This window comes from Salarias fasciatus, chromosome 19 (assembly GCF_902148845.1).
Source record: "Salarias fasciatus chromosome 19, fSalaFa1.1, whole genome shotgun sequence".
Classification (NCBI taxonomy): Eukaryota; Metazoa; Chordata; class Actinopteri; order Blenniiformes; family Blenniidae; genus Salarias; species Salarias fasciatus.
The window spans coordinates 5,354,576-5,379,317 of record NC_043763.1 but is presented as its reverse complement, the minus strand read 5'-3'; the positions used below and the strand labels follow the sequence as shown (position 1 = coordinate 5,379,317).

General features: G+C 44.7%; 3 protein-coding genes across 4 annotated transcripts; 1 reads left to right on the top strand and 2 right to left on the bottom strand.

The window, feature by feature from the left end:
• Positions 1–813: 813 nt before the first annotated feature.
• Positions 814–2,561, bottom strand: LOC115406594 (fibrinogen-like protein 1-like protein). Its single transcript, XM_030116719.1, has 2 exons — positions 2,411–2,561; positions 814–1,691 (listed from the first exon to the last, which is right to left on the bottom strand). The coding sequence occupies exons 1-2, from the start codon at positions 2,559–2,561 to the stop codon at positions 997–999; spliced, it is 846 nt and encodes a 281-aa protein (XP_029972579.1). The 3' UTR covers positions 814–996.
• A 522-nt stretch (positions 2,562–3,083) lies between these two features.
• On the bottom strand, positions 3,084–6,715 carry LOC115406593 (KATNB1-like protein 1). Its single transcript, XM_030116718.1, has 10 exons — positions 6,578–6,715; positions 5,520–5,623; positions 5,413–5,450; positions 5,098–5,350; positions 4,894–5,009; positions 4,454–4,504; positions 4,283–4,372; positions 4,088–4,192; positions 3,912–4,005; positions 3,084–3,834 (listed from the first exon to the last, which is right to left on the bottom strand). Exons 2-10 carry the CDS (start codon positions 5,616–5,618, stop codon positions 3,802–3,804), a joined length of 879 nt encoding a protein of 292 aa, XP_029972578.1. The 5' UTR covers positions 5,619–5,623; positions 6,578–6,715; the 3' UTR covers positions 3,084–3,801.
• On the top strand, positions 6,237–20,752 carry acp7 (acid phosphatase 7, tartrate resistant (putative)). Of its 2 annotated transcripts, XM_030116716.1 has the most exons (16): positions 6,250–6,370; positions 6,737–6,792; positions 7,064–7,187; positions 7,301–7,421; positions 9,571–9,771; positions 9,855–10,037; positions 11,196–11,221; positions 11,962–12,059; positions 16,370–16,432; positions 17,098–17,212; positions 17,309–17,422; positions 18,383–18,449; positions 18,794–18,861; positions 18,934–19,005; positions 19,363–19,500; positions 19,579–20,752. In XM_030116716.1, the coding sequence occupies exons 4-16, from the start codon at positions 7,313–7,315 to the stop codon at positions 19,642–19,644; spliced, it is 1,320 nt and encodes a 439-aa protein (XP_029972576.1). In that variant the 5' UTR covers positions 6,250–6,370; positions 6,737–6,792; positions 7,064–7,187; positions 7,301–7,312; the 3' UTR covers positions 19,645–20,752. The 2 variants fall into 2 exon arrangements, with proteins under 2 accessions (XP_029972577.1, XP_029972576.1); XM_030116717.1 differs by lacking the exon at positions 6,737–6,792 and having other exon boundaries at positions 6,237–6,370.
• Positions 20,753–24,742: the final 3,990 nt, after the last annotated feature.

Sequence of the window (24,742 nt, the reverse complement as noted above, 5' to 3'; positions counted from 1 at the left end):
CACAAAAGTAGCATTGCTTAACTTCACATACAGCACCTTTAAACAACATTGTTTTGTTTTGTATTCAAGATGCAGATCGAAAACCTCACTCTGCATGCAAGATGATTATTGTCAGTGTCTCCTTAAGATGACGCCGTGATTCCCGATCACAACCAGCTCTATTGGATTCCTTAAGTATTCGTGTTTGTACAGATGAAGCACAGTGTGGAACTGCGTATGTATTTTAAAGGGCTAATCCGTGTTGTACCGATGCCAGAGTTTGCTCGCTAAGTCAGGATTGTAACTTGAAGGTAATCAAAAGCCTTTTCACGTGTGCCATTGTCATACTTCACGCTTCAGTGGTTCCACGTGTTTCACATCCTCTGTGCTTCAAAGTGAAAACTACAGTCATCGGAATCGAACAAATCACCCAAACAGTAACCTTTTAGTCACTTCACTTCTCATAACTTATTTGCTAGTAATGTGAGTGTTTACAACAGAGGGTTTAATGGCACATGTTGTTTGTAAATTGGTTTTGATCCTCAGGATTTTGTTTTTCCCTCATTTGTTTTTATGAATTACTTTAGCTGAGTCAGCATGTTATCACTATATTTCTAGCGACCTTGTAAAGTACTGTGGAAAATTGCTGTTCGTGTGATGTTCCCTCTGTAAGCGTTGGATGGAGGTTGTCGGGCAAACCTGCTTTTATTATTATGTGTCATAAGCTATAATGTCATGAAACATTTCTTTTCGTTCAACTGTGATGGACCAGATCTCCGCACTTGCAAATGGGGAATAAAAAAAAAAAAAGAAGGAAAAAAAATGATGCTTTGCTTGAAATATACAGACGTGGTGTATGATGGACACAAAAACTTGAGCTAAAATTACAATTTTATACTGTGATTCAAACTTTATTAAGAGGTCTTTTTGGTTCGTTTCAGTCCGTTGTGATCATGTTCATGCATTTTTGAATAAACCGTGGTGAACTGGATGTCCAGCATGTCCATGTAACTCTCCTCACAGCTCGTCCTTCATGCAGTCTCCGCCGTGGACCAGCTTCACTGTGTCCGAAGGTCTCACCATCATCCACGCATACTTGCACAGCCGCTCCTTGTTGCAGTCCTTCTGCCAGTAGATGACATTCCTGCGGTTTAGATTGGCGCCGGCGCAGGCGTCGTACCACCACCCCCCTCCGGGCACCCCCTGAAACTCCAGTTTGGCACAGTTTTTGAAGTAGTTGTCATTGTCTCTGTCTTTGGTGGTGAATCTCTGGTTGTCGTGCAGGTAGTTCTCGGTGTCCATGGTGAGGGCGTCCACAGCCGTGCCCTGAAACAGCCCCAGCCTCAGTCTATACGCCGACGACTCACCCTCCACCAGGAAGGGATCGTACTCCCCGGTCTTGGTGACGGCGTCCGGGTCCACCAGTTTGATTCCCAGTTTGTAGCGAGCGGGGCCGCGGGTGAGCTGGTGGAGGTACTCGTTCCCCAGCCAGTGGTCTCCGGTGACCAGGCCAAAGCCGTTCTTGTACTCGTTCCAGGTGCAGTCGAAGTTGACGCTGCTGTTGACGGTGATGTGCTGCACCACGGTCCAGCCGCCCTCCTGCATGGCGCAGTAGACCACGATGGGCGAGTCGCCCGGCTGGATCAGGTAGATGCCGTCTCTGGCTTTACCTGAAGAAGCCATCAGCATTTCATAGCAGTCTCTGGGCGGCACTGGTGGGGCACAGAAACAAACGAAAGGAAATAATTGAAAGTTTATTTGTTTATTGAGAAAATATACAAGTACTCATGGTTAAGTGCAATTTGTACCATCTACATCAGTGATTCCCAACTTTTTTTTTTACATTATAGCCTATGAAATAGACAAAGTCGTTTAGTTCTACATTTGTTTGCAACAATTGAGATTTTCATGTTCTTTATTTTTCAACTGAAGGCTTTTAAGCATGTAATATTTTATCGAGGTAAAATCAATTTTTTGCTCTTAAAATTGCAATAAAACATTCAATGTCTTTAAAGTAACAGACACCATAGTAGAAGATAGGATGTTTTATAGCTGTGGTGGTTTCAAATCTACATCATTGTCAAATCAATGCATAATGTTTCCCAGATATCACACTGGCAGCATTGCAACAGCTCGGTTGCTCAATGTTTTTGTGGGAAAATCGATCTCCACTATTACAACAGTTTGTCTGATTAATACGCCGACATTATCTCACATGACAACACTTATCGTCAGTTGGAATTTGACCCACATGTGTGATACTGATCCAAACAAAGCATCTGAGACAATGTTTACTTAGGATTTAAAAACAAAAGTAAAACTGTTTTTGGCCCAATTCTTTGTGAAATTCTTTGTGAAATTATTATTTATTTTTTTTCAGTAAACAGCAGTTTGCATTGAGAGTCTCATTTAAAGTAAAAGCTTCAAATACCTTTCATGTCTCGGTTCAGGACCAAGTGGTGTTCCTCTGGAGGAAGGATACTGAGGTTCTCAGCTTGGAGATGCTCTGAGTCAAATCCCATCACACTGAGCGGCAGGAACGCTGCAGCAGCAGCAGCAATCCAACACGTCCAACACTTCATGATGACACTTTCTGTCCTCTAAGACCAACAACGCTGAAGCAGGTAAACCAAACCGGCCACACGGAATCCAATTCATCTGTATGAAGAGGCAGGTCGTTTGAAAATGCTGTACCTGAATCTTCCCCCACGCTGTGTGTTTTCTTGTCTGACTAACAGAAAATGAGCAGAAAAGCAAACACGGCTGTGAAGAGCTGAGCTCACATTGGCAGGACTTTTCCCGCAGCTTCCCCTGCCCACTTACTGCTGGACTTCAGCCTCAGGTTCACAACACAATGACACACAGCAGGCCCGCGCTTTATCTGTGTCAGGTGAGATAAACCCACACGTAAAACCGTATCTGTGCTTCACTTGGATCACTTGAATGAGGCTGAAGTCCATTACAGTCTCGAGTAGGGATCCAGCATAAACGGTGTTGCAGTGCGAAGGTCCAAAGGACAGTATTTCATCAAACTGCGTGCAGATGTTTACATGAAACCAGCAGGACGAAAGAGGGAGTTTGCTATCAAATCAGTTTAATGTCACCTTTATTAACCATTCACGAGACAGACACAACAAATCAATAAAGTGACTGATAAAGATATTGATATTTACATTGTACTTGATCAAATCAAGCTGCACCAGAGGTGTCAAACATGTTAAAAACATGCATAAAGGAGACATGTTTTTTTTTGTTTTTTTTGTTTTGACATTTTACATTATTTTGCACCAGAAGGCATCATTGAAACTGGCTTCATGTTGAGATTGCAGTCATTTTAGTTGGTAGTAATTGCGCAGTTTTGTGAAAATCAAGTCACTCTCATTACATATACTCTACGCCACAACAAAGAAAAACTTAAAAATTTAAATTTAGAGGCAACTATGGCATTATTTTACTGATCCAGCCCACTCAAGATGAAATTGGGCTTTTTATGACCTCTCAACTAAAATGCTTTGCACACCCCTGAGCTACACTTTAAAACTATAAAGACATTGCACTTTCTTGAAGTAGTGGTTCTGAAAGTGGGATTAAGAAGAGTTTACAACAGATAATCAAGGCTTTAAATTTGCACATGTCAGAGAAAACCAGAAGAAAACTATTTTCGACAATTTGGAAAGCTTCCCAATTCTTTTAATGTGAAGTTTCATCTTTTGTATATTGTGATTGGGTCTCTTCGCAAATAAATCTATCAATACATAATTATGGAAATAAAATCAAAGTTAAATATTGAGGAGAAGATGTTCTCTATATCTTCACCTTCTGTCACGTCAGTTGGGACAGAAAGGAGTCGATGACCTATGAAGAGGAAATGTTGTAATTAATATATTTTTTGTTTACAATGAAAAAAACTGTCATTTGAGAATCAAGCAAACCATCGCCAGGTCTCCTGCAGCTCCCGGGAGAGATTTCAAGAAAGGTTCCTCGTACCATAACTTCAGTAACTGCTGATTGAAAACTCTGTAGTTTCTGTAACAGAGATTTAAAAAAAAGAAAAGTGTAATTCAGTGATTTATTTCTTTTTATTTTCTGTGTACATTTCAGCACTCACTGGTCTAACAGGGGGTCAGCTGCTCCTCCGAAGCCACTCGCTCTCAGTTCCCTTGACCAGTTCCTCAAAACTGAACTGACCCACTTTAAGCCAACCATGAGATGCCTGCAAGAAAGAAAAGCAATCAGTTCATCTCTCTTCCTGTATTCATTAGTATTTCTCATGTTTAATATGTGTCAAAGAGTCAAATCTCACTCCTCGTATGGATTCTTGAGGACTTTTGTAACCAGAGGGAAAAAGTCCACGCAGCATCCGATCGTCATGGAGGGAGACTGCTCCTCAATGCTGCAGAGGAAATCACGATCAAATGTTTCAACTTGTTCTCGGCGTTACGGAGATTCTCAGTCTCACTGATACAAAACTCACCTTTTGATTATCAGAGGGAGAAAATCCACAAACACTCCAGTGTCTTGGATTCTGCACAAAGACAGCAGAGGGAGCACACTTTCAAATGCAAAAATGAGTGTGTGTGTGTGTGTGTGTGTGTGTGTGTGTGTGTGTGTGTGTGTGTGTGTGTGTGTGTAGACAGTTGCAGACTATCTCTCTCTCTCTCCCTATGAAGTCACTTCAAAATCTCCTGATTATTATGAACTAAACACATTTATGTGTCAGGATTATTCATAGTGTGAAATCAATGGAGCCTGTAGTCTGCAATTAATTCTCTGCATTTGTGTTATTCATTTATCCTGGAGGCAGCTACATGCGCACACTGAAGTCACAGAGAGTTTCTACTATGGGGAAATGAAGTGTGTCTTATCTTAGACTCATTTGAAACCACATTCATGCTATGTATATCCTGTATATACCTGAGAAAGTACGTTAAGAGCTCCCCAACATTTCTCTGCCACAGTGTAAAAGCCACTCTTAGTCTCAGATTTCTTCCAAACAGCACGCGAGTCATCATTTCATGATCCTTTGAGAGCTGAAAAATATTACGTTCAATCACATATCAGAAAAATAACAATTCATGAAGCAACACAACAGTTTTGATCAGAGATAATGTGCCTCACCTCAGTGAGTGTGCAGACATTGATCTGTCCAGGGTCAGTTGTGCAGGACTTCTGATCATCACTGAAACTTAGAGGGAAGTCCCAGGGATCCATATGTAATCTGTCCTGCTCAGTGTCCTGCATCTCATTTTCCTTGTTTGCAGCATCACCGGTCCTCCCGGAGCTGAGCTGCTTCCTCCGAGCCGCAGTCAGATGATGGGTTTTCCTCTTGCAGGACACGACTCTTTTCACTCTTCCTGGATTCCGAGGACACCTGGATGGAGTGAAACCTTCAAATGGCTGCTGGATTAAATCCAAAACATGCTCCTAACCTACCTCTTTTTGTTGAACTCCTCATTCTTATCATGACCCCCCTGCAATTGAAAATAAAGAATGTAAAGCGGTTTGCATGTAATAAAACAACCCAGTCTTTAAACACTCACCCCTTTCCAGTTTCTGCCTTGAGCATAGGTCACTCTGAACTGTGTTGCATCATTATGTGTGTCATTTTCATGATTTGAGCTCTCTCTGTTGGAGTCCATCACATCTGTGTAAAAAGAGAATAACAAGTAAGTTTAGAGATTGTATACCTAATCTACATATTCAGTCGTGTTAAAATGTGATAATAATAAAAAAAACTTGAAGATCTGAACAATAAGAAGTTAACTAAAATTAAATACAGACAAACTAAAAATACAGTATAGGGATGTTTTCTAATTACATGCACAATTGGTTCAATGGATAAACTAAAGATTAAAGGAGGAGGGACCAGCAGCTAGAAATGACTACTTGGAATCAGAAGTTTGCAAGTTTGAATCCCACAGTGGACAGGTTCTGCCATGAGTCTCTAAACATGAGCACGGAGCACTCTAATGTGACTACACACATCTAGGAATAGGACAGTTTAAACTTATCTCAAAGCAGAGACATGCATCATTATTTTTAATACATTTTAAACAAGTCTGCATTTCTGTAGCATATAAAACACTAATAAACAATAATAAATAAATTTGAAATAGCAATTTCTGTCATCAAGAAAGCAACTTTGAAGTTTTATTTGTAAATTTTAGACGACGGGCTGTTTTTACGGGCAGGTTAAAAACAGAAAACTCTATTTCCCACAATCCTCCGGGGCAGTGTTATTGTTTTGAGCAGTGACGTCATGCGGAAATGCTCCCGGATCAGCTGAGCTTTCACTTTCCTGCGGGTCTCTAAAACAACTCTTTTCTATTCTATTCGAGTCATTTTCGAGAAAAGGCCTGCACGCACGTGAAGAACGTAAACTCAGTGACAGGTAGTCAACCTGGCATGTTTTATAACGACGAAAAGCGTCGCGTTACATTGTTCGGGATCACTTAACAACTAGCTCGCAGCTAATCAGAGCATTTCAGGCTCGTGCTACAAATATGACACATGTGTTATGAGTTTACCAGAATATACCAGCTTTAAAACACTCGTTGGGATGATGCATCAGCTCTACTCAAGCACCTGTCGGACTCACCTTTATCTTGTTCACTAGTAAAAAATAGGAGTTAAAATATAGTCCTTTCACGAGTCTGACAGCAGGCTTACGTTAGATCTGATCTGCCGCCCTTTGTCAGAGAACAAAGCTCCTATTCTTCTTATTCATGTTCCATTTGGTACTTTGTGCACCCTCTAGCGACTCTCCACACCCTCATGGTGCTCCTATAAAGCCTTCACACACTGGTGGAGCTGGTAAGACTCCTCTAATGCTCATAAACAGTCAGGTGAGCCAAGTGCAGCACGGCTCGTGCAGCTGATGTCAAATTAAAAAGTGCCTCGTTTTGTTTTCACGTGCTTTGAAGCAGAATAGCTCCTGTTATTGATCAGAGGCAAGCCGTGGCTCGTGGGTCAGGTTTTCTGTGAAGTAGGAGGACATCCTTGAATGCACAAGGAAAACAACGTTTTATTGACACCTCATCTGTTTCTGCACTTCTCGCTGACTCTGCTGTTTCTCCTTCTGCAGTTTCATCACTCGGGCTGACTGCTGGTTAACTGATGTGGACATCCTCACCAGAGGCCAACACACAGTCCATCGCGGTCTGTGTTTTTACCAGTCAGCACTCTGTGTGAAGACTTGGACAAGGAAGGTATATTTATCTAGTATCATGTGATCCCTTTATAATCAGTAATAGCCATGTGATTTAAGAGTTTTACTTCCTGTATGTGTGTCTTTCCTTTAACAGTCCTTCTGTTCCAACAGTCTGCTGTTAAAATGCTGCCTGTTCCTGCTGCCTGTGCCTTGCTCAGCCTGGCACCAGTGCTGGTGCTCGGTGTTCCTCCTATATGGACACAGCCAGAGCAGGTTCATCTCTCCTACGCAGGTAAACTCCTCCACATGTTTCTCTCTGACAGCTATGCCACTTTTTGTAAACTCATGTTCAGATGGTTTCATGGCTCGCAGATTCTTGATTGTCGTTTCATATGAAATAGGTTCAAGAGAAAATGGGGTCATCATCGTATTTGTGGTCAGGATTGTCTGAGTTCTGTATGGTGGTGTCTGAAATAAGAGGAACAGGTTTGAAGGTGATCTGTGGGCGTCAAACTGACCCAGATGTTTAGAATGACTGCTGACGTGGTGCTGGTGCTGGTGGTTGTGTGTTTGTGGGGGTGGTGGTGAAACCTGCTGCAGGTGCTGGACAGTGTTGTTAAAAAGCCATTCAGAGGTTTTAAAGTGCTGCATCGCACGGATATGGAAAGCATAATGGAAAATTGGCGAAGTGGACTGGCTAGGAAAATAACAGCACTTCTGGAAGGAATGTCTTTAATATGTCAACACTCGCTCTCTGATCGCAAGGCGCAGTCTGATACAGCCCAAGATCCTATAAGGACGCATTACTCAAGTAAGCAAATACAGATTTACTCTACAGTTATTTTTTATCCTAAACTAGAAGATTTCTGGATGTCAATGTTTTCATTATTGTCAGATGTTTTTAAGACCAAACTAAGCCCAGATCCACTCTTGGTTAACCTGGGATCATCTTTGAACTCTGTCAGCCTAAAGAGGACACAGCGCCATCTGCTGTCATATCGCCTCCTTTGTGGGGGGGAAAAAAAAGAAAGTCACCAAATTTTAAGTCCTGACTCACAGAATTAAATATACCATTAATGACCAGCTGGAGGACTTCAGAAGGACTTGGAAATTGATCATTTATCATCTGAAACAAAATTAGGACAATAATAAATAGAACTCTGAGTTATTTTGTTTTGCAATTTAGGTTACAAACAATACCATGCCATACAATCTGTTTTTTAATTCTTGAAATGAAATATGTGTAGAAAAGAACGTCTTATCATTGATATATTGTATGCTTCACAATAATAATGTTTGAAATGTAAAATACTGCATCACAAATGTTTTGCATTACACAAACAGACGTGCTACAGGAGGAAAAGGCAAGAAGAACAGTTGTTTGAGTGAAAACAGTGAGACAGATCTGTGTGAGAAACGGACTGAGGATATTGCAAACTGTGTGTAACCATATCACTTAGTTAAACTGTCAAGCGCACGTGCTTGTTCATGTTTGCATGTTACCAGCAGTTTAATTACATCTAAATTTTGTTTGCATGACTTTAAAGAAAAAGTATTTTCACAGAAGAGGACAGTTTATAGCACTTCCCACAATACTAACAACTGCTTAACCTGAATTATAAGCTGTTGATAAACAAAGGATCACCAAACGTGGCCTTGCAGTGATCAATACAGTGATTGTAGTCATCTGTGGGGCAATTATCAACCATCTAACACTTTAAAAGTGAGTGATGAAGCTTTAAAAGCTAGATCTAACAGGGAGCCAGTGTATGGAGGCGAGTTGCACCCTGATGTGGTCGTACTGCCAGTTCTGAACCAAGATGCAACATAAAGATCGGTCGGGAGTCGGTGAAAGGAGTTATAACTTATACTTCAGTAAAGAGCGTTGAGGAGGATGATTGTATTTCAGCTGCTCCACCCGTCGATGGCTTCAGGCGATCACAATCCACATTTGGCACACGTTTCCCAGCAGATGCCCCTCCTGTGCTACTCATAGATTTGAGGGCGTCGGGGTTTGAACCCTGAATTAGCTGGAGATAAGTCTGAAATGTTTTTTGAGCTGAACAACATGTCCTTGAACACTGAAACAGTTCCTGCTCTCTGGCTATAAGTCATTCACTTTAAAAGCACCGGGCGTTTGCCGAACCTGCCAAGCATAAAGCATAAATGCTCTTTAGCTGATTCCTCATGAGGGCGAAACATGTGGTAGTCATTTAATGAGTCTGTGTCCTGATGAAATAAGTACCTGGCCAGTCAAGAGCTCAGCTCGGCGTTCGTGTGGCTCTATCTCGCCAGAAGCCAGATCAAAAACACAGGTTTTCTAAGCTCAGCTTCTTTATATAACCATCTCTGGCTCTCTTAAAGGCACCGGTAAGTGAATCCAGTGGTTCTGTCAGGTCCATCTACATCAGATTTTCAATAATTGGGCTTTTTCTTCCCAGGTGTGCCAGGTTCCATGGTAGTGACCTGGACCACCTTCAATAAGACGGAGAGCGAGGTGGAGTACGGCCCCGCCGGAGCGCCGCTCTTTGAGATGAGCGCCAAGGGTGACGCCACTGTTTTTGTGGACTCGGGAGAAGAGAAGAGGAAGATGTTCATCCACAGAGTCACGCTCACGAACCTCAAGCCCGCCGCTACGTACGGTGGGTGGAGCTTTGATGCGGCGCGTTTCGACCGATCAGCTCATCGGAGCTTCAGGTCTTTTCTCTCTACATGTGTTTTTTAGTCTACCACTGTGGTAGCGATGACGGCTGGAGCGACGTCTTCTTCTTCACGGCCCTGAACGACAGCTCCAGCTTCAGTCCCCGCTTCGCTCTGTACGGCGATCTGGGCAATGAAAACCCTCAGTCTCTGGCTCGGCTGCAGAAGGAGGCTCAGCAGGGCCTGTACGATGCCATCCTGCACATAGGTAACTTATACTTATTAGTTCACTCTGTAAAGACCCCAGACAGAACAAGGTGATTGATAAACTCCAGGTTCCATTGAGAATACTAAAATAAATTCTCAAAAAGGTCATTTTCTACTTAATTACAGTAATGTGTAAAGCCACAGGTGTGCAGCAGTTTCAGACTGTAAATATTTACAACGCCTTTGAATTTTCAAGTGTGTCACATAAAAATTAACAGCTCAGCAGAAGACAAAACATGTGGCGTATTAAGGTTAATAAACCGGTGCCTTTGCTTTACTCAGATCTTTTACTTGAATTAGTTTTTATCAATACGAAGGACAAAGTTGTCAAAAGTTCTTCCATTGTTTAAATAAAAGTAAAATTACTGGTGTCATCAAAGACTTTTCAACTTTACCTAATGAATTCAAAGATCTGGAATCTAATGAAAACTACAAAATCAAACATTTCCTCTACTTTCTTGACTTTATATTGATGTACAGAGTGAGCAGTGGATATTCTTGCTTCATCATGTGTAAAGAAAAATGGGTAAAAATATGGCTGAACTTTATAGAAACCCTATGAAATCCCTTTAAATTCTTTCATTTCAGAAGGATTTTCATTATTTTTAACAGAATCAAGAAGTCTTAGCATTAATTCATCACTTTCTGCAACTTCAGGGTGGATGATTTGTCTCATAGAGATTAAAACTGCCCATCTGAAGGATGTAAGGACGACAAAATGCAGATAATTATGTTTAAATTAAGCAAGTAATTGTAAAAAAGTAGTCGGAAAAATAGTCGGAACTTCAATCTGTAATTAAACAATTAGGTTCTTTGTAATTTTGTTCATTTATAATTATTTTCTCTAGTAGTCTTGTTTTTTTTCAATGTAATTTAATGTAAAAAGAAACCCTACTTGCCTAAACTGAAGAAGAGATAATACTTGGAGAACAAATATTTTATTTTCCTCTAATGAGGGATCAGAAAAGTTGAGTATAAAGACTATAAGGACCATCATTCTTACATCACATCTAATGATTTAAATAAATAAAACGCTTAAAAAACTGTTTCCAATCGGCACAGTTCATCAAGAATGTACACATTTCTCCTTCAACGTACTTCTTTAAAAAACATTAAATGGATTTGTTGTGATCTCTGGATTTTCTGGTTTATTTTACAGGAGACTTTGCCTACGACATGCACGAGGTATCTCACCACGTCTCTCATCAATACCTTATAATTTAAGCCTCTTGGACAGACGGGATGAGCCGCGCTCGCCTTCCTCCGCCCCTCATCTTAAAGCGCCGCACTGTTCAGACACTGGGCTCATAATGAGAGCCGCCGCTCAACGCCCTGAGCCTGTGGTGAAAGACGAGCGCGCCACGGGTCACGGCGACCGCGAACAGGAGCGCCGTTATTCGAAGCCACAGCTCTTAAGTCCCAATAACATATTAGCTCATATGAGGTCTCCTCGCCTGTCATCTTCGATATTTAGCGGATATAACCTGGTCTTGGAAGCTAATGTCATTTTCCTCGAATTAGTTTTTCTCTTTTAGAAATATGAGTGGACTTATTAATGTAATCAGCAGGCTTCGGCAGAAATAAATAGCCCGAATTTATCCAAGCTGCGATTCCAGCTTCCTGTGAAATCCTGTGGCTCTGATGGTGTTATAATTACAAAACCAGATTTTAGGATTTTCGGTATGAAAGGTCATTAATGGGCATATCAGGTAGAGGCCAGCAGAGCCACAGCGAACCACAGAGTGCTGTAATTACTGTGTGTTTGGACGTCCGAGGCAACATCCTCTGGTTCCAATAAGCCCTGGAAAACGCACTCGATGAGTTCTCAGACTAATTTGGCTGAATTTCAGCCGGCGGAGAGGAAAGAAACACGGACGCGCTGACGGGAAAATCTACTCTGCGTCATGTTCTTAACGCTCCGCCAGGACAATGCCAGGATCGGGGATGAGTTCATGAGGCAGATCCAGTCCGTGGCCGCCTACGTCCCCTACATGACCTGCCCGGGCAACCACGAGGCTACATAGTAGGTGCAACTCAAGTCAATGTCTCTGAAATTCATTTTCAATTCTCTGCTGCTACATAGAATGTAGATCTATCCTGCGATTTTTGCTTTTTTTCCCCCAACTAATCACACAGATAAACCTTTATAGATTTAAATAGCCACAAAACAAAGCAAAGATAGCAAGTAAATAATCAGAATGTAAAAATAACTTGTACATATTCCACCCTTCTTCCCTGTGACTGGTCAACGCTGTTTGTTTGATCTGCTTCATGGTTGGAACTCCCTGAACTCCCAAACTGTCTGTTTCTTCTTTTTTGACCACAGTTCAGTCTAAATCAGTGTTTCCTGGGTGAGGGGGGGTTTGCTTAGGTTCACAATGGTAAACATTTGGGGGTCGAGGATCTTGACAAATCTTTGGGAATGACTGATCTCAGGAACAGCAGTTCTACCCAAGTTCTTCCCACCTCTAGTAATCCCACAAAAAAAAAGTTACTTTTGTTCAAACGAAGTTATTTTTTTGTGTAGAGGTCAAACTTTCTGGCTGGATCAGACCCTCCTTCAGCCCTCTTTGGTTCCGCGAGCCGTAGGTTGGACTCCCCTGCCCCACAGCTTCATCCTTAAGTGATCTCAGATGAGTGAAGAAGCGAAGTGAAGCAATCTTCCTCCGGAGTTCACATTCACAGTCAGTGAGTCAACGGCCCGGCCGTCTGACTGCCTCCTGTCTTCATCCCGCTCTCCAAACAGCCAGAGTTTTCTTTTTCTTTACGTTTGCATCACATTCCACTCGGGTCGCAGACACAGCGGTGTAATTAATAGGTTTTGGTCCCAAACAGCAGCGCATGCCGTCTTTCATCCCGGTGTGACAGGCTCGCCATGTCAGACGCACTTTTTTCCGCCGTGGAGGGCTCGCTCCGCCACGCCACTCCAACAGATGGGAGCTATTTCGGTCTCCCGAAGGCTGGAGCGGCATCAGGAACCACCGACATCTAAACAAGCCGGCCCCGTCCAAAACAAACATTTATCTGACTGGGACCCGTCAGCTCGATATCTGTTTTTCAGTTCCCAGCGGTGGCGGGACGCCGTCTGCAGTTTGACTCATCGCCGCTAAATGTTGTTCACATTTCAGTCCACGACGCAGAGACGGGATGAAGATGGATCCCTCAAGGGTCCATTCATTTGTCCAGGTTCAGGTAGTGAGATCCGGCCAACAGAGGTCAAAGGGCAGGGGACACCCCCCGGAAATCACAGAGGTGGAAAGACTCAACTGCTGCTTCGTCTGTGCTGAGTCAGAAATGAAATGATGGTTTGGATTATAGGTACGGTGAGAGATATTCAGCAGCCCCATGATGTTTTTCTCTCGGGGATTTACTGAAAACGTCTCCCTGACTTCCAGGCACATCTGTGTTTGCCACGCTGAAACATTTAGAGGTGCCCGAGATCCGCGGCATAATATTTACTCGCCGCTGCTGCAGCGGGACGTGCGCACAATGACTTTGTGCCTGGTCTTCATTAAGGAGCCGCTAACAGTAGTCTCTTTTTCTTGGCGCCGCGTCCCGACGTCAGAACCCGATATGAAGAACCGGCCCGCTGCTGCATTACATAACCGGAGAGCCAGCTCCTCTACCTAAAGCGAAGTGTTTTGTTCTGTGGTGTTACTCAGAATCCAAATATTCCCAGCTGCTCGCGTTTCTTCCTGCTCGCTCGCACTATGCCTCTCTGTTCCTTTTCTCTTTTCCAACCTCAGACCCGACGGGTAGAGAGGCGGCTGAAACGAGGCCGACCACAGACGTTGTCAGTCAGCATTCCAGCAGGATGAGAGCAGCGGGGGCCACGGAAGATCGGAAGATGCGAGGGCCCCAATCAAGTCTGTCTTTAAGGGAGCATTTAAGCATTTCAGAGTTAGTGATGTCTAGCTTCAGCTCGTCAGATGATTAAAGAGACCTGATGAGCACGAGGGGGAGGTCCTGTTGGGATAGTTTAAGGAGTCAGGAACGTCACACTGAGCTTGACAACCTCCAGGTTCTTGTATGTTTCTCTCTCCTTAACTTCATGAAGTGTGTTGATGGTGAATATTAACATCCTACTTGACTTCTGCTTTCACTTTCTGCCTTTTTTTCACCTCATCAGATGTTAATAATTCCTAAAGAAGTGCAACATCGACCAAAATTTGACCACACTGAGTTTCACCAAACCCTGCTGTCTCCCCCTCCGTCCACCAGATGGCGCTCTGAGCCTGTTTGTAGGAGACCTGAGTGAGCGTCAAGATCAAAGCCTTTCAGTCAGATTCTGATCATAACTGATTAGTTCAGGGGAGCATCTCCCCCTCTGTTGGCTCTGCTTTAGTATGAATGACTTGCGAAGCAGGTTTAAGGTATAAATCACACCCAAGAACTCCAGATATTTTCTCAGGTATGACTGAAATTCGAAAAATATATCTATAAATATTCATTTCAGAATCCGCACCTTGAAAATGTAACTGTGGAGCCTTCTATCCTGAGTGTGCAGGCCTTCATTAGCTTCAGTCCTGCTCTCTCTAAGTGGCGGTGTTCCTCCTCCTGGGTCTTTATTGCCGACCTTTCCCCTCCAGCCTCGCTGTTCTCCAGTTTCCCCATAACACTACATCAACACAGTCAGCACAGGGGCCTGAGCCGCCTCTCTGCTGTCGAGGATTATTGCCTTCTCCTCTCCCTCTCTTTCATATCATAAGAAAACAGTACGGCCTGAGGTAACGGCCCGTCGAGAAGATGAGCTCCTGCTTTCATACTGTAACTCAAAACCGTGAAAAGAGTGGCAGATTGGAGTCTGGAGGAGCTTTCCGTGGAAGGATTTTCCCTTTCTGCTCTGTTTGTGTGCAGAGGGAGCCCTGGTTTTAATGTAAATATTGGTGCACTCTTAGTTTTCCAGTAGGATTGTTTCAGGATGTGTCACACGGTGAAATTGAGCGGCGGCGGACAGATCGCTCCAAACATCCTGTTATAACTGGATCAATTAAAAAACCCACCTCAAACAGTGATTCCTCTAATGGCTGCTACGTCTGAAATTAAACCCTTTCCAAACAGAATGTCCTGGTTTTTGAGAAGGCTGTATTTAGAGCCGTGTTCTCTTGATTGACACACGCCGCCGAGGCTGCCCTGACATGAATCTCCTCATGTCGGCTCCCCCACGTCGCCCAAGAGTTTGACGATCTGGCCCCGGCGGCCGACCATGGTTTCCACGCTTCAGAACATCACTTCACAGACCGAACCGACGGGGTGAAGTCAGGCAGGCTGCATCCATCCAGCAGCCTTTAATTTACCAGGACAACCACCGATGGCCTGAATGTAACCGTGTGCTTCTTTAAATATCCCCGAGCGGCTACTGTACTTATGAGGCTGGGAGCAGATGTCGCCAACATGGTTGTTTTTGTTTGACGATCTACTGCAATTGCATTTATTTTTAGGAACTGCCGCTTCATCATGTTTTAGAGAACGTGGGATTTTCTGCTGTATATTCCAACTTGACTTCAGTTTGAAAACATGTAGAGGCTTTGATTTGATGCTTGTTTTTCCACTTTACCTCTCTGGAATAAATAGTGCTGCTTCCGTGGGATGGGTGTTAAACATAAGGCTTGTGGGCCAAAACCGGCCTGCGAGAAGCAGTCTGGCCAAGTCAAGCCATCAAGCAAATTGTGAAAATTTCAAATAAAACCTTGATTTTTTTTTTTTTTTTTTTTTTTTACCCATTTCTTAAAAGCAGTGGACATGAGTTTGTAAAAACATGCAGAATTGAACGACTTTAGAAGTTTTTAGAACATTTCACTGTATTTTTCAACATAGGGTTTCATTAAAACTGTCTTTATATTGAGATTGTAGTCATTTTCTATAGTAATTGTTAGTGAAAATACAGACATTTTTTATCACATATACTATGCAGCACAACGAAGAAAACCCTTAAAAGTTATTAGGGCATTATTTTACCTGTCAGGCCCACTCAACATGAAATTAGGCTGTATGTGACCTCTGAACTCCAATGTGTTGTTCTCGGGGATTGGTGTATGAACTGAGTGACAATATCTAATGTGGATGAATGTACACACACACACACACACACACACACACACGCACGTTTCACTAAGAAATGATGGGCCCCATCAGAAGTTGAGTGTTATTTCCTCGACTGATTTTCTGCTTCAGGACTCCTTATTTGACCTCGTGACTGTGACCGTTCCTCAGATTTTTTTGAGCTTTGGGATTTCCCTCTGTGTGAGGAGGAGAGCCAGAATGCGTCATATCTGAAGAAGCGTCCCTCATAAATTAATCTGTTCCTTCTAATCCTTCTAAATCTTTTCACAGCAACTTCTCCAACTACAGGAACCGCTTCAGCATGCCGGGCCAGACGGAGAGCCTGTGGTACAGGTGAGACTTTCTCCATTTTCAAGGCCAGACCGGTTGTTTTTCAACCCGAACCCCCTGTGAAGGATCGCATGAACGTGTCGGGAGCCTCCTGCTGTATTTCACTGCGCATTAATGAGCTGGAGGAGGCGGCAGAGCTTCCTTTTTTTTTTTTTTTTTTTTTTCCTGTACCGCGGCGGGCCTCGGCCTATCTCGGAGACGGAGGCTGCACAAAGGCGCTACACATTTGACTGGATGACTCATTGCCCACTCCGGCAGTCCCTCTCGCAGACAGTAAGATAATACATCGCTCCACCGCAGTCCAGCTGCCCACTGCCCCCACCCCCCCACCCCCCCTCCCGCTGGCTCCCAGCAGCTCATGTGCGTAGTTGGAGGAGGCAGAGATCAGAAGTAATTGACTGCCGCTGGAAAGTGTTCACTTCATAACATACACCAGTCATGTACGGCACGCACACACACACTTTTCCACTGAGCCTGCCCGGTGGACATGTAAGCCGTCGCGGCGCAGCGAGGGGAAACGTTTGCTGCGCCTCACAGCGACAGAGCCGTCGTCGGGGGTGACTGTTTTTTTTTCACGGGGAGGCCGGTTCTCTCTTATCGGAGGACTTTCAGCGCGCCTCCTCCGCCGGCTCAAGGCCGTGCATCATGTTAACGATGTGTGTCCGCAGCTGGAACCTGGGGTCGGCGCACATCATCTCCTTCTCCACCGAGGTTTATTTCTACCTCCAGTTTGGACTGGAGCTCCTCTTCAAGCAGTACGAGTGGCTGAAGAGAGACCTGGAGGTCAGCCACCACACTCTATGTTCTCCATCGAAGTCATTTCCTGTGATTTCCGTCCTTCATAAACCTGCTGAACTCACTTGTGTTGCTTTTTAAAAGGAGGCCAACAGGCCTGAGAACAGAGCGGAGCGACCGTGGATCATCACCATGGGACACAGACCGATGTACTGCTCCGACGACGACCAGGACGACTGCACCAACTTCGATTCCTACGTACGTCTGCAAATCTGAGGCAACGTCTTTTGCAACAACAGTGGTGGTCGGAGCCACTGAAAATGCAACTTTTTAATAATCAGCGGGAATTTCTACTGCTACTTCCAAAATAATAGTAATAGTTCTTTTTTTATAGTCGAGTCACCCAGAATGTCAAGCTCACTAGGTTGTCTTTACATACTATTGCTCTCTGCATCGTTTGTGGTTTCATTACAAGGACAAACAGCACCCACTAGTGGCCATTCATTAAAACTACATCATCACCAACATCGTATTTGAAAGGTCCCTGTTTTATTATTTTTCTGAAACAAAATCTGAAACAGTGCATTTTCACTTGAAACGTAGCATAAACGGGGCCTAAATACTAATGCTAACATTTGTTTTTTCACACTGTCTTGACAAGTAGCCGCGCGAAGATAATTAGATTAAACCACAGTGTGAGTTTACAGACTAAAGTGATGGGGAGCAGTCTTTAAAAAGAGTGGACATTCCTGCTGTAACGGCCTCTCTGCGGTCCAGACGTTTCATGAGCGAAGCTAATGTGACGTGATTTCGCTGGATTCGGAGAATTCCAGCAGCCTCGGTTATGTAAAGAACAGCTCATCTGTATTGTTAATGGTTTTATTTGATCACGCGCAGCCGTTTTGTAGGATTTATTTTCGCTGTGTTGCCTGACACTTAATTTGCCCGGGAGAGCAGACATGTCGCACACGTTGCTGAACGTCCAGTCCACATCCCATCCCATAAGCACGCCGCGCGGGGGCATGTTGTCGTAATCACTGTAATTTGGACCGAATTCTTTCCACCGGGACTTGCTCGTCTCAGCACTTGGCTCGGTGCGGAGTGAGGCTGGCATGGCCGTGATGGATTTTTACCCCAGGTAGTGTTTCACATAGCAGGTAGTGTTGCGCAGCGTAATGCCAGTTCAGGCTGTCATTATTCATCTGTGCTGTGTCCCAGGTCCGGCTGGGGCGGAACGACACCAAACCACCAGCTCCGGGCCTCGAGGATCTATTTTACCGCCATGGTATGCTCCATATTTGACAAGCAGCTGTTGTGCCGCTAATGGGTGTTTAAGATCACAAATTTGCACACTCAGGATCGGCTAATGTCCTTACGGTCGCAGCGAACAGAGCAATCCAAACATCTCTGATTCAAAACGCAGGCCTCCGGTCTGGCTCTCGGTCCAGCTTCTCATATTCAGGATTTTCTTTTCTTCCTGTGTTACGTTTTTCAGGCTTTAGTTTGTTTGCTTATAATTACTTTAGCTGGAATTTGGAGTTTTGGTTGCTCTGATCTTCACCAGATCAGATGAGAGTGTAGTTGTCGATGAATGGTTACACACACACTTTCACCGGGTGTGTTTCACAGGTGTGGATGTGGAGTTGTGGGCACACGAACACACATACGAGAGACTCTGGCCCGTCTACGGCGACAAGGTCAGTTTTAACATCACTGCGTTTTCTGCACTCCAGAGGGCCGTACTTATTATTATTCCTTTCTCTTTATAGGTTCACAATGGGAGCTTGGAGAAGCCTTACGTGAACCCCAAGGCGCCGGTGCACATCATCACCGGCTCTGCTGTGAGTACTCTGCCATCGCTTTGTCACGGTGAAATTCTCAAGCATGAGTTGACGGTAAAATCAACAAAAACACTGTTAGGTATTGTGCACGGCGCAGCCTGCGCGGCAGCTGGCCCGCCACACGAGCCCGGCACCAGCTGTCGGTCTGGTTAAGTGTTTTCTGATGTGGCGGCGAGCGGGGCAGGGGACGCTTTGTCATCCAGCCACAAGGGAATTACTCATCGGCGTATCGGAGCGCTGCCAGACTCACACCGAGGCACGACCGCAGTTGTAAATGTCAAACAGGGCTCTGTGGACGGAGTCTGAGAAAGGCATGTAGCACAATTGCTAACAAGTCTCCTGGCGATGGCGTTGCAGGGCTGCAGGGAGAGGACCGACAGGTTCAACCCCAACCCCAAAGCGTGGAGCGCCTTCCGCAGCACGGACTACGGCTACAGCCGCATGCACGTGGTCAACGCCACCCACCTCTACTTGGAGCAGGTCTCCGACGACCAGGTGCGTGGAAACACACGTGCACGAGCCCTGCGGCCACATGGGAACGCGCTGACGGAGAGACTCCTCTCTGTTTTCCAGGACGGCAAAGTGATCGACAACATCTGGGTGGTGAAAGAAAAACACGGCTTCTCCGCCTGGTCCTGAAGACTGTCACACTCAAAAATGCACTTTAAACAAGCACTATTATTTTTTCCCTGGAATTTGAAATGTTGATTCAAGACGACCAAATGTTGACGAGCTGCTCTAATTGTTCACTGTATATTGTGTCTGGAATACATGCAGGTTTGGATTCGCTCCGCGTCGTCTTTCGCCGAGGTCATTCTACAGTTACTGTAACTTTTCGCCACGATCCAGATAAACATCTCCTCTCCGCTGCCTAAATAATCAGTCGACGGCAGACGTACGGCATGGATCTGGCAGGCGCCGGGGTCGCTGTCCCTCCTGAGGACATTTTTCATTTCAGACCTGTAAATTCACTTAAAGTCTCCTCCGCCGCTCTATCAGGATGACAGATTCTCCCTTGGCTTACCTTATCGGGATATTGGAATCTCATTTTATTGTCCATCTGTGTGGCCGTTAGGACCCGACACTAAAAGACACATGGAAGTCAGCGTCTGCACAAAAGCAGGGTTATGTAACTCAGGGATGCTTGTGGCTTTGGGCACTCGCAGAGTGAGACGAGGCTGCTTCTCCAGAGCGTTACTCACACCGCGTCTCTTCCCTCTCTGCTGGTATTAATTACTAATTGCAGCTTGCTGCCTGTGATGGATTCTGCCAGATCTGCCAGCGTCTGTGTTTGGGGTTGTCAAACACTTTTTAGCGCCAGCGCGCAGTCGTCTCCCTGCATAATTCTGTTGACACAACAGAGGCTGCACACAGAAAATCAGAGTTAATTTGTGAACCGTGCACAACTTCTTCATTCTAAGCTGAATCATTTGCAAGTATAATGGAGGCAAAATTAGAATTATCTAATGTCAAAAATCATAACAGCAACAACAGCTTCAAACTGCAGGCTAAGAGACCTGGACTTGCTGTGTGTGGCCCCGGTTGAAGAGCTTTCGGCCCTGGTTCACCTGGATTTGAGGAGACAGTTATTCAATGTTCGGCCTGTCCTGCCGGTGAAGTCGCAGAATAACAGGAGACTAATCCAGCAGCTCTTCTGGAGATCACAAACTGCCAATAATGTGAAAAACACTGAAACCGTAGCCCAAAAAAAAAAACAATCTGAGCTTGGTGTGGGGGCATGACAAAACTATTGCATGACAATGCGGTTCAAGCTCTCAAAGGAAAACACGGCACATTGTGCCTTTTCCCACTAAAATCAATGACTCAAAAACAAGAGTTGAAAAAAAACCATGAAGCTGCTCATCTTGGTCAGGATGTGTCACATTGAGTTAGCCGTAAGAAACCGAGCGTCTCTGTAGAAAACACAGCGGACGGCCAGGCGTCGATTTACACGTCTGCAGATCTAAACGGGCTGGTGTCTGGCAGGACGGCGAGGGAGACACGCGAACAGGGAGCGCACCTCGCTGAGCCGGCCCGCCGCGAACACGCTGCCTCGCCACTGTAAAAGTATGAGAGAGTTCCTGACCTCTGACCTGCACATGCCGTACTCGGTATATTGTGGTTCCCCACCGAGTTACAGACATGAGGAGGAGGAGGAGGAGGCGGCGGCGGCGGCGGCGCAGACCAGCCGGGAGCTGCACAGTACGTGCTGCCAGATACTTGTATTTGTTTACAACACACATTTACAGCTCACTTAAAGCTGGAGCTTTTCCAGCCACTTTACAGCCAATAATGCAAAAATGAATGAAAGAATGGAAAGTCTCGCTTTGAATAATGAGCAGGTCTCGTGGAAGATGGTTTGGTTCATGTGATTTCCTCAAATGAGGAAGAAGAAGAAAAAAAACCCCATTGATTGCCGTCCAGGAAAAAAACGGGCGAGGAGAAAAATAACATGTCACTTTAGATCGCTTGGCTGTTACTGAAATATGATGTGCTTATTACCGCCTGTGATCGAGGCGCAGCAGGTTTGTGGCGTCGCGGTCGAGAGCGTTTGTTGACAGAAAATCAATCTTGCCTTCAAAAGAGCAAAAAAAGAAGTCGTCTTGCACTTCCTTTTCGACGAAAGTCTTCAGTCTGTCACAAATTTGTCTTCGGCTTAAACGAAACAGGAGGAACGTTGGGTGCCCGAGGAGATTGATTACAAATCTTCAGGTCGTCACTGAGGCTGAGCTGTTCGCAGACACAAGAGGTCAAGGATCCACATGCTACATTTGACTGGAATTTGCCCCGTAGCTTTTTTTTGGAATTCATTGTTGGTTGAAGACTTCGCAGGACTTGCTGTTCTCTTGGATCAACCTTCCTGAACCTTCCTGTTCAGGTTAGCTTTATCACAGCAAAGATGACCTTTTTTTTCCTTATTTTCCTTATTTTATTGCTTCAAGAAACCATAAATGTGCAGTTTGTAAGATTCGTATAAGGTCACTAAAGCCTGGCTTTCAGAGTTTTTAGATTTTAGTCAAAACTTTTGTGTTTTTGTGTCTGAAAAGTTTTGCATTTACACAGTAACGTTTTGATAACAATGTCTGTTTACACGGAAATGGCAGAAACACTAAAAATTTTCTCTTGAAATCATTGCAGCTCCAACTGATATTTATCAATTTTCCTGAAGCTGTACTTCCTCTCACACTGAGTTCCCAGCAGGGGGCTTCTGCGTGGTTTTTTGCCCCATGATTCCTCAAGAGAGGCTCCGCTGAGCAGTCTGGGGACACTGTGATGAATCCAGAGTCATCAGAGCCTCGATCTTTGGCTCTCGGAGATATTTCCTCACACCGGCATCAAGACACACAGCTGAGTACAGTCTGTACATCGCTGCACGTTCTCGCCATAATTCCCCCCCCAGCATCAACACCACCGTGACTTACAGGCTTCACTACACAGCGTCAACAGAAACTCAGCATGGGAACTCTGGATATTAGCACAGTAAATCTGAGGTAAACATGATCGCTGCTCTTTTTTTAAAAAAACAAACTCACACAAAGTGTGTGAAATGAATTATAAAGCACGTTCCCTCTATAAGAAAAGCAAACCACAATAGATCAGAAGCAGTTTGAGGAAAGCCGTAAAACTGCAGATATAGGAGGCAGGTCGCCGGGGCTGAAACAACATTCACCGTGAAGTCTGAGGCTCCTCTCTAATAAACTAAATCAGAAGTCCAACGGCACGTGTTGAACTTCAACCGAGCGCACGTGGAGTGGAGGTGGAGGTGGAGGGAACGATTCCCCCAGGTTCCCATTCTTTAAAATTTTTGGTGAAAAATTGTGATAAAAGGGTGGTATGAAATTTACATTTTTCGTAATGAGAAATTCCCATTATTAAGGCTGATAACTGTGTCCCCAGACATGTTTGAATGCTGCATTCTGTTGTACATTTGATTTTTCTAATAGTGAACAAAAGGTTAAATTTCTACTCTACAAACACTACCTGCCTCTAATCTGCCAGCTTTTCAAAAGGTGTAAAAGGTAATCATTTACAATTTCCACTTTAATAGGATGAGTGTTAATGCTGGATAGCACTGGATTCGGTGGGATTATAATAGAAATGAGGTGTTAATCTGATGGAGGGTTACGTCAGGCAGAGCATGCTGGGAGACGGTGATGTAACGAAACCGGCCCGTACGATCGTCTAACTCACCTCCTAAACCTGAGCTGCTCTTCATGATTAATTACAGATGGAAAAAGTCTCCATGCCGTTCTAACCACAAGCATATAAACAGGCAACTCGGAGCTCACAGCAGTCATCGGTGTCATTACTTCTGCAGCCGTCCGTCCTGAGCAGCAACGCAGCAATCTACCATTCTGCAGGTAGCGGACCAAGAATAACTAACTCACTCAGCTCAGACACCGTTATTGACAACCTGGAGTTCAGCAGAGGAAAAATGTGGCTTGTTATCTTTTGTCTCCTCTTATCTTCTCGTCCTCGAGCCGTCAGTCTTTCCGACGGCACAGACACATCCCCAGACTCACGGGTCACGCTGCTCTGAGCCCAGACGAGGCTGTCCTCAGAGGTATGGCGGGCCGGCCGGACTCCCCTCAGTCTGCAGGAAGTGTTAGCTTTGTGTCAGAGGCCAGACTTTCAACTCATTAACATCAGGCCTCAACACTTGAGGGGCTCTCCATCCTTAATGACGGGGGACATCCCAGCAGAACCGGCCGCCGCCGGCACCCGGCGCCGCGACAGGTCATCCGGTTGGAGAAGTTCTGCGTTCGGGGCCGCTGGCTCCCAAAAATGTTCATTCATCTGCATGCATAGTTTCGGGACCTCTGAATGGAGGAAGCTGTTCTGTCGACAGCGTGACGTGGGACCTCTTGTCAGTCGCTGACTGCGAAGAAAGCCTCGCTGTGCTCCAGTGAACACAGCTATGCACTGTGGGATGCCGTCATGAACTCCATCTTGTTTTGGGTTTCCGTCGCCGTCTGTCACAATATGGAGCTGTTTTGTAATCACACCTAAACTTTTTTGTCGAATCTTGATGTCGTCACAGCAGCCACGACCGGAGGAATTCAGCCGTTTCCTTTAAGTCGAGGCACAAGGAGATTTCGCCCTCATGGCTGCACAAGCTGGCAGTGTGGAGCAGACAGAATGCAGCCTGCTGCTGAGAACAGTGCGGGCCTCATTAGGACCGCTCTGTCTCCTGAAGGCAGTTTCTCCAGTAACTGTGGTTAGTGTTGTACTATTGCCAAAGTGTGGGAGGATACGTATTAGTAGCATTAGTAGTTTGTTTTTGGTTAAAGGTCGGACATCCAAATATTTTTCATGTTATACAACATCATGAAAGACACATGGAAGTGCAGCGGTTTCAGCACTCTTGCCTCATCAGTAAGTCGTGCTGCACACTATCACGGAAATAACACGAAAAAGACACCAAGGCCCGATTTACACAATGTTTTCAAGAGAAAACACAAAACTTTGTATGCATTCTGGGAGTCCGTTTACATGATAAGAGCATTTGGAGCTACTGAAAAAAGTAACATTTCGAAGCTGAAATGATACTGAGCAACACTAATGTCGTAAATCATTCTTCTGTGCGTGCGTGATTATATGGGCAATAACGGCGATGTTTGCCTCCAGAGTGTCATGACTCCCCGTCCATATTCTCCAGAGACTTGGTAGTTTTACGGATGAGCGACGCCTGCAATAACAATCCAACTTGCTCATCTGTCCATACGAATGTTGGTGT

Excerpts from the sequence above, each read along its gene's own strand:
- LOC115406594 (XM_030116719.1), bottom strand. The coding sequence starts at position 2,561 with ATGAAGTGTTGGACGTGTTGGATTGCTGCTGCTGCTGCAGCGTTCCTG. Across the intron at positions 1,692-2,410 it reads CCTGAACCGAGACATGAAAG|TGCCGCCCAGAGACTGCTAT; the intron begins GTATTTGAAGCT and ends GTGCCCCACCAG.
- LOC115406593 (XM_030116718.1), bottom strand. The coding sequence starts at position 5,618 with ATGGACTCCAACAGAGAGAGCTCAAATCATGAAAATGACACACATAAT. Across the intron at positions 4,373-4,453 it reads CTCCCTCTGATAATCAAAAG|CATTGAGGAGCAGTCTCCCT; the intron begins GTGAGTTTTGTA and ends TTTCCTCTGCAG. Across the intron at positions 4,193-4,282 it reads CTCAAGAATCCATACGAGGA|GCATCTCATGGTTGGCTTAA; the intron begins GTGAGATTTGAC and ends TCTTTCTTGCAG.
- acp7 (XM_030116717.1), top strand. The coding sequence starts at position 7,313 with ATGCTGCCTGTTCCTGCTGCCTGTGCCTTGCTCAGCCTGGCACCAGTG. Across the intron at positions 7,422-9,570 it reads GGTTCATCTCTCCTACGCAG|GTGTGCCAGGTTCCATGGTA; the intron begins GTAAACTCCTCC and ends TTTTCTTCCCAG. Across the intron at positions 9,772-9,854 it reads CAAGCCCGCCGCTACGTACG|TCTACCACTGTGGTAGCGAT; the intron begins GTGGGTGGAGCT and ends TGTGTTTTTTAG.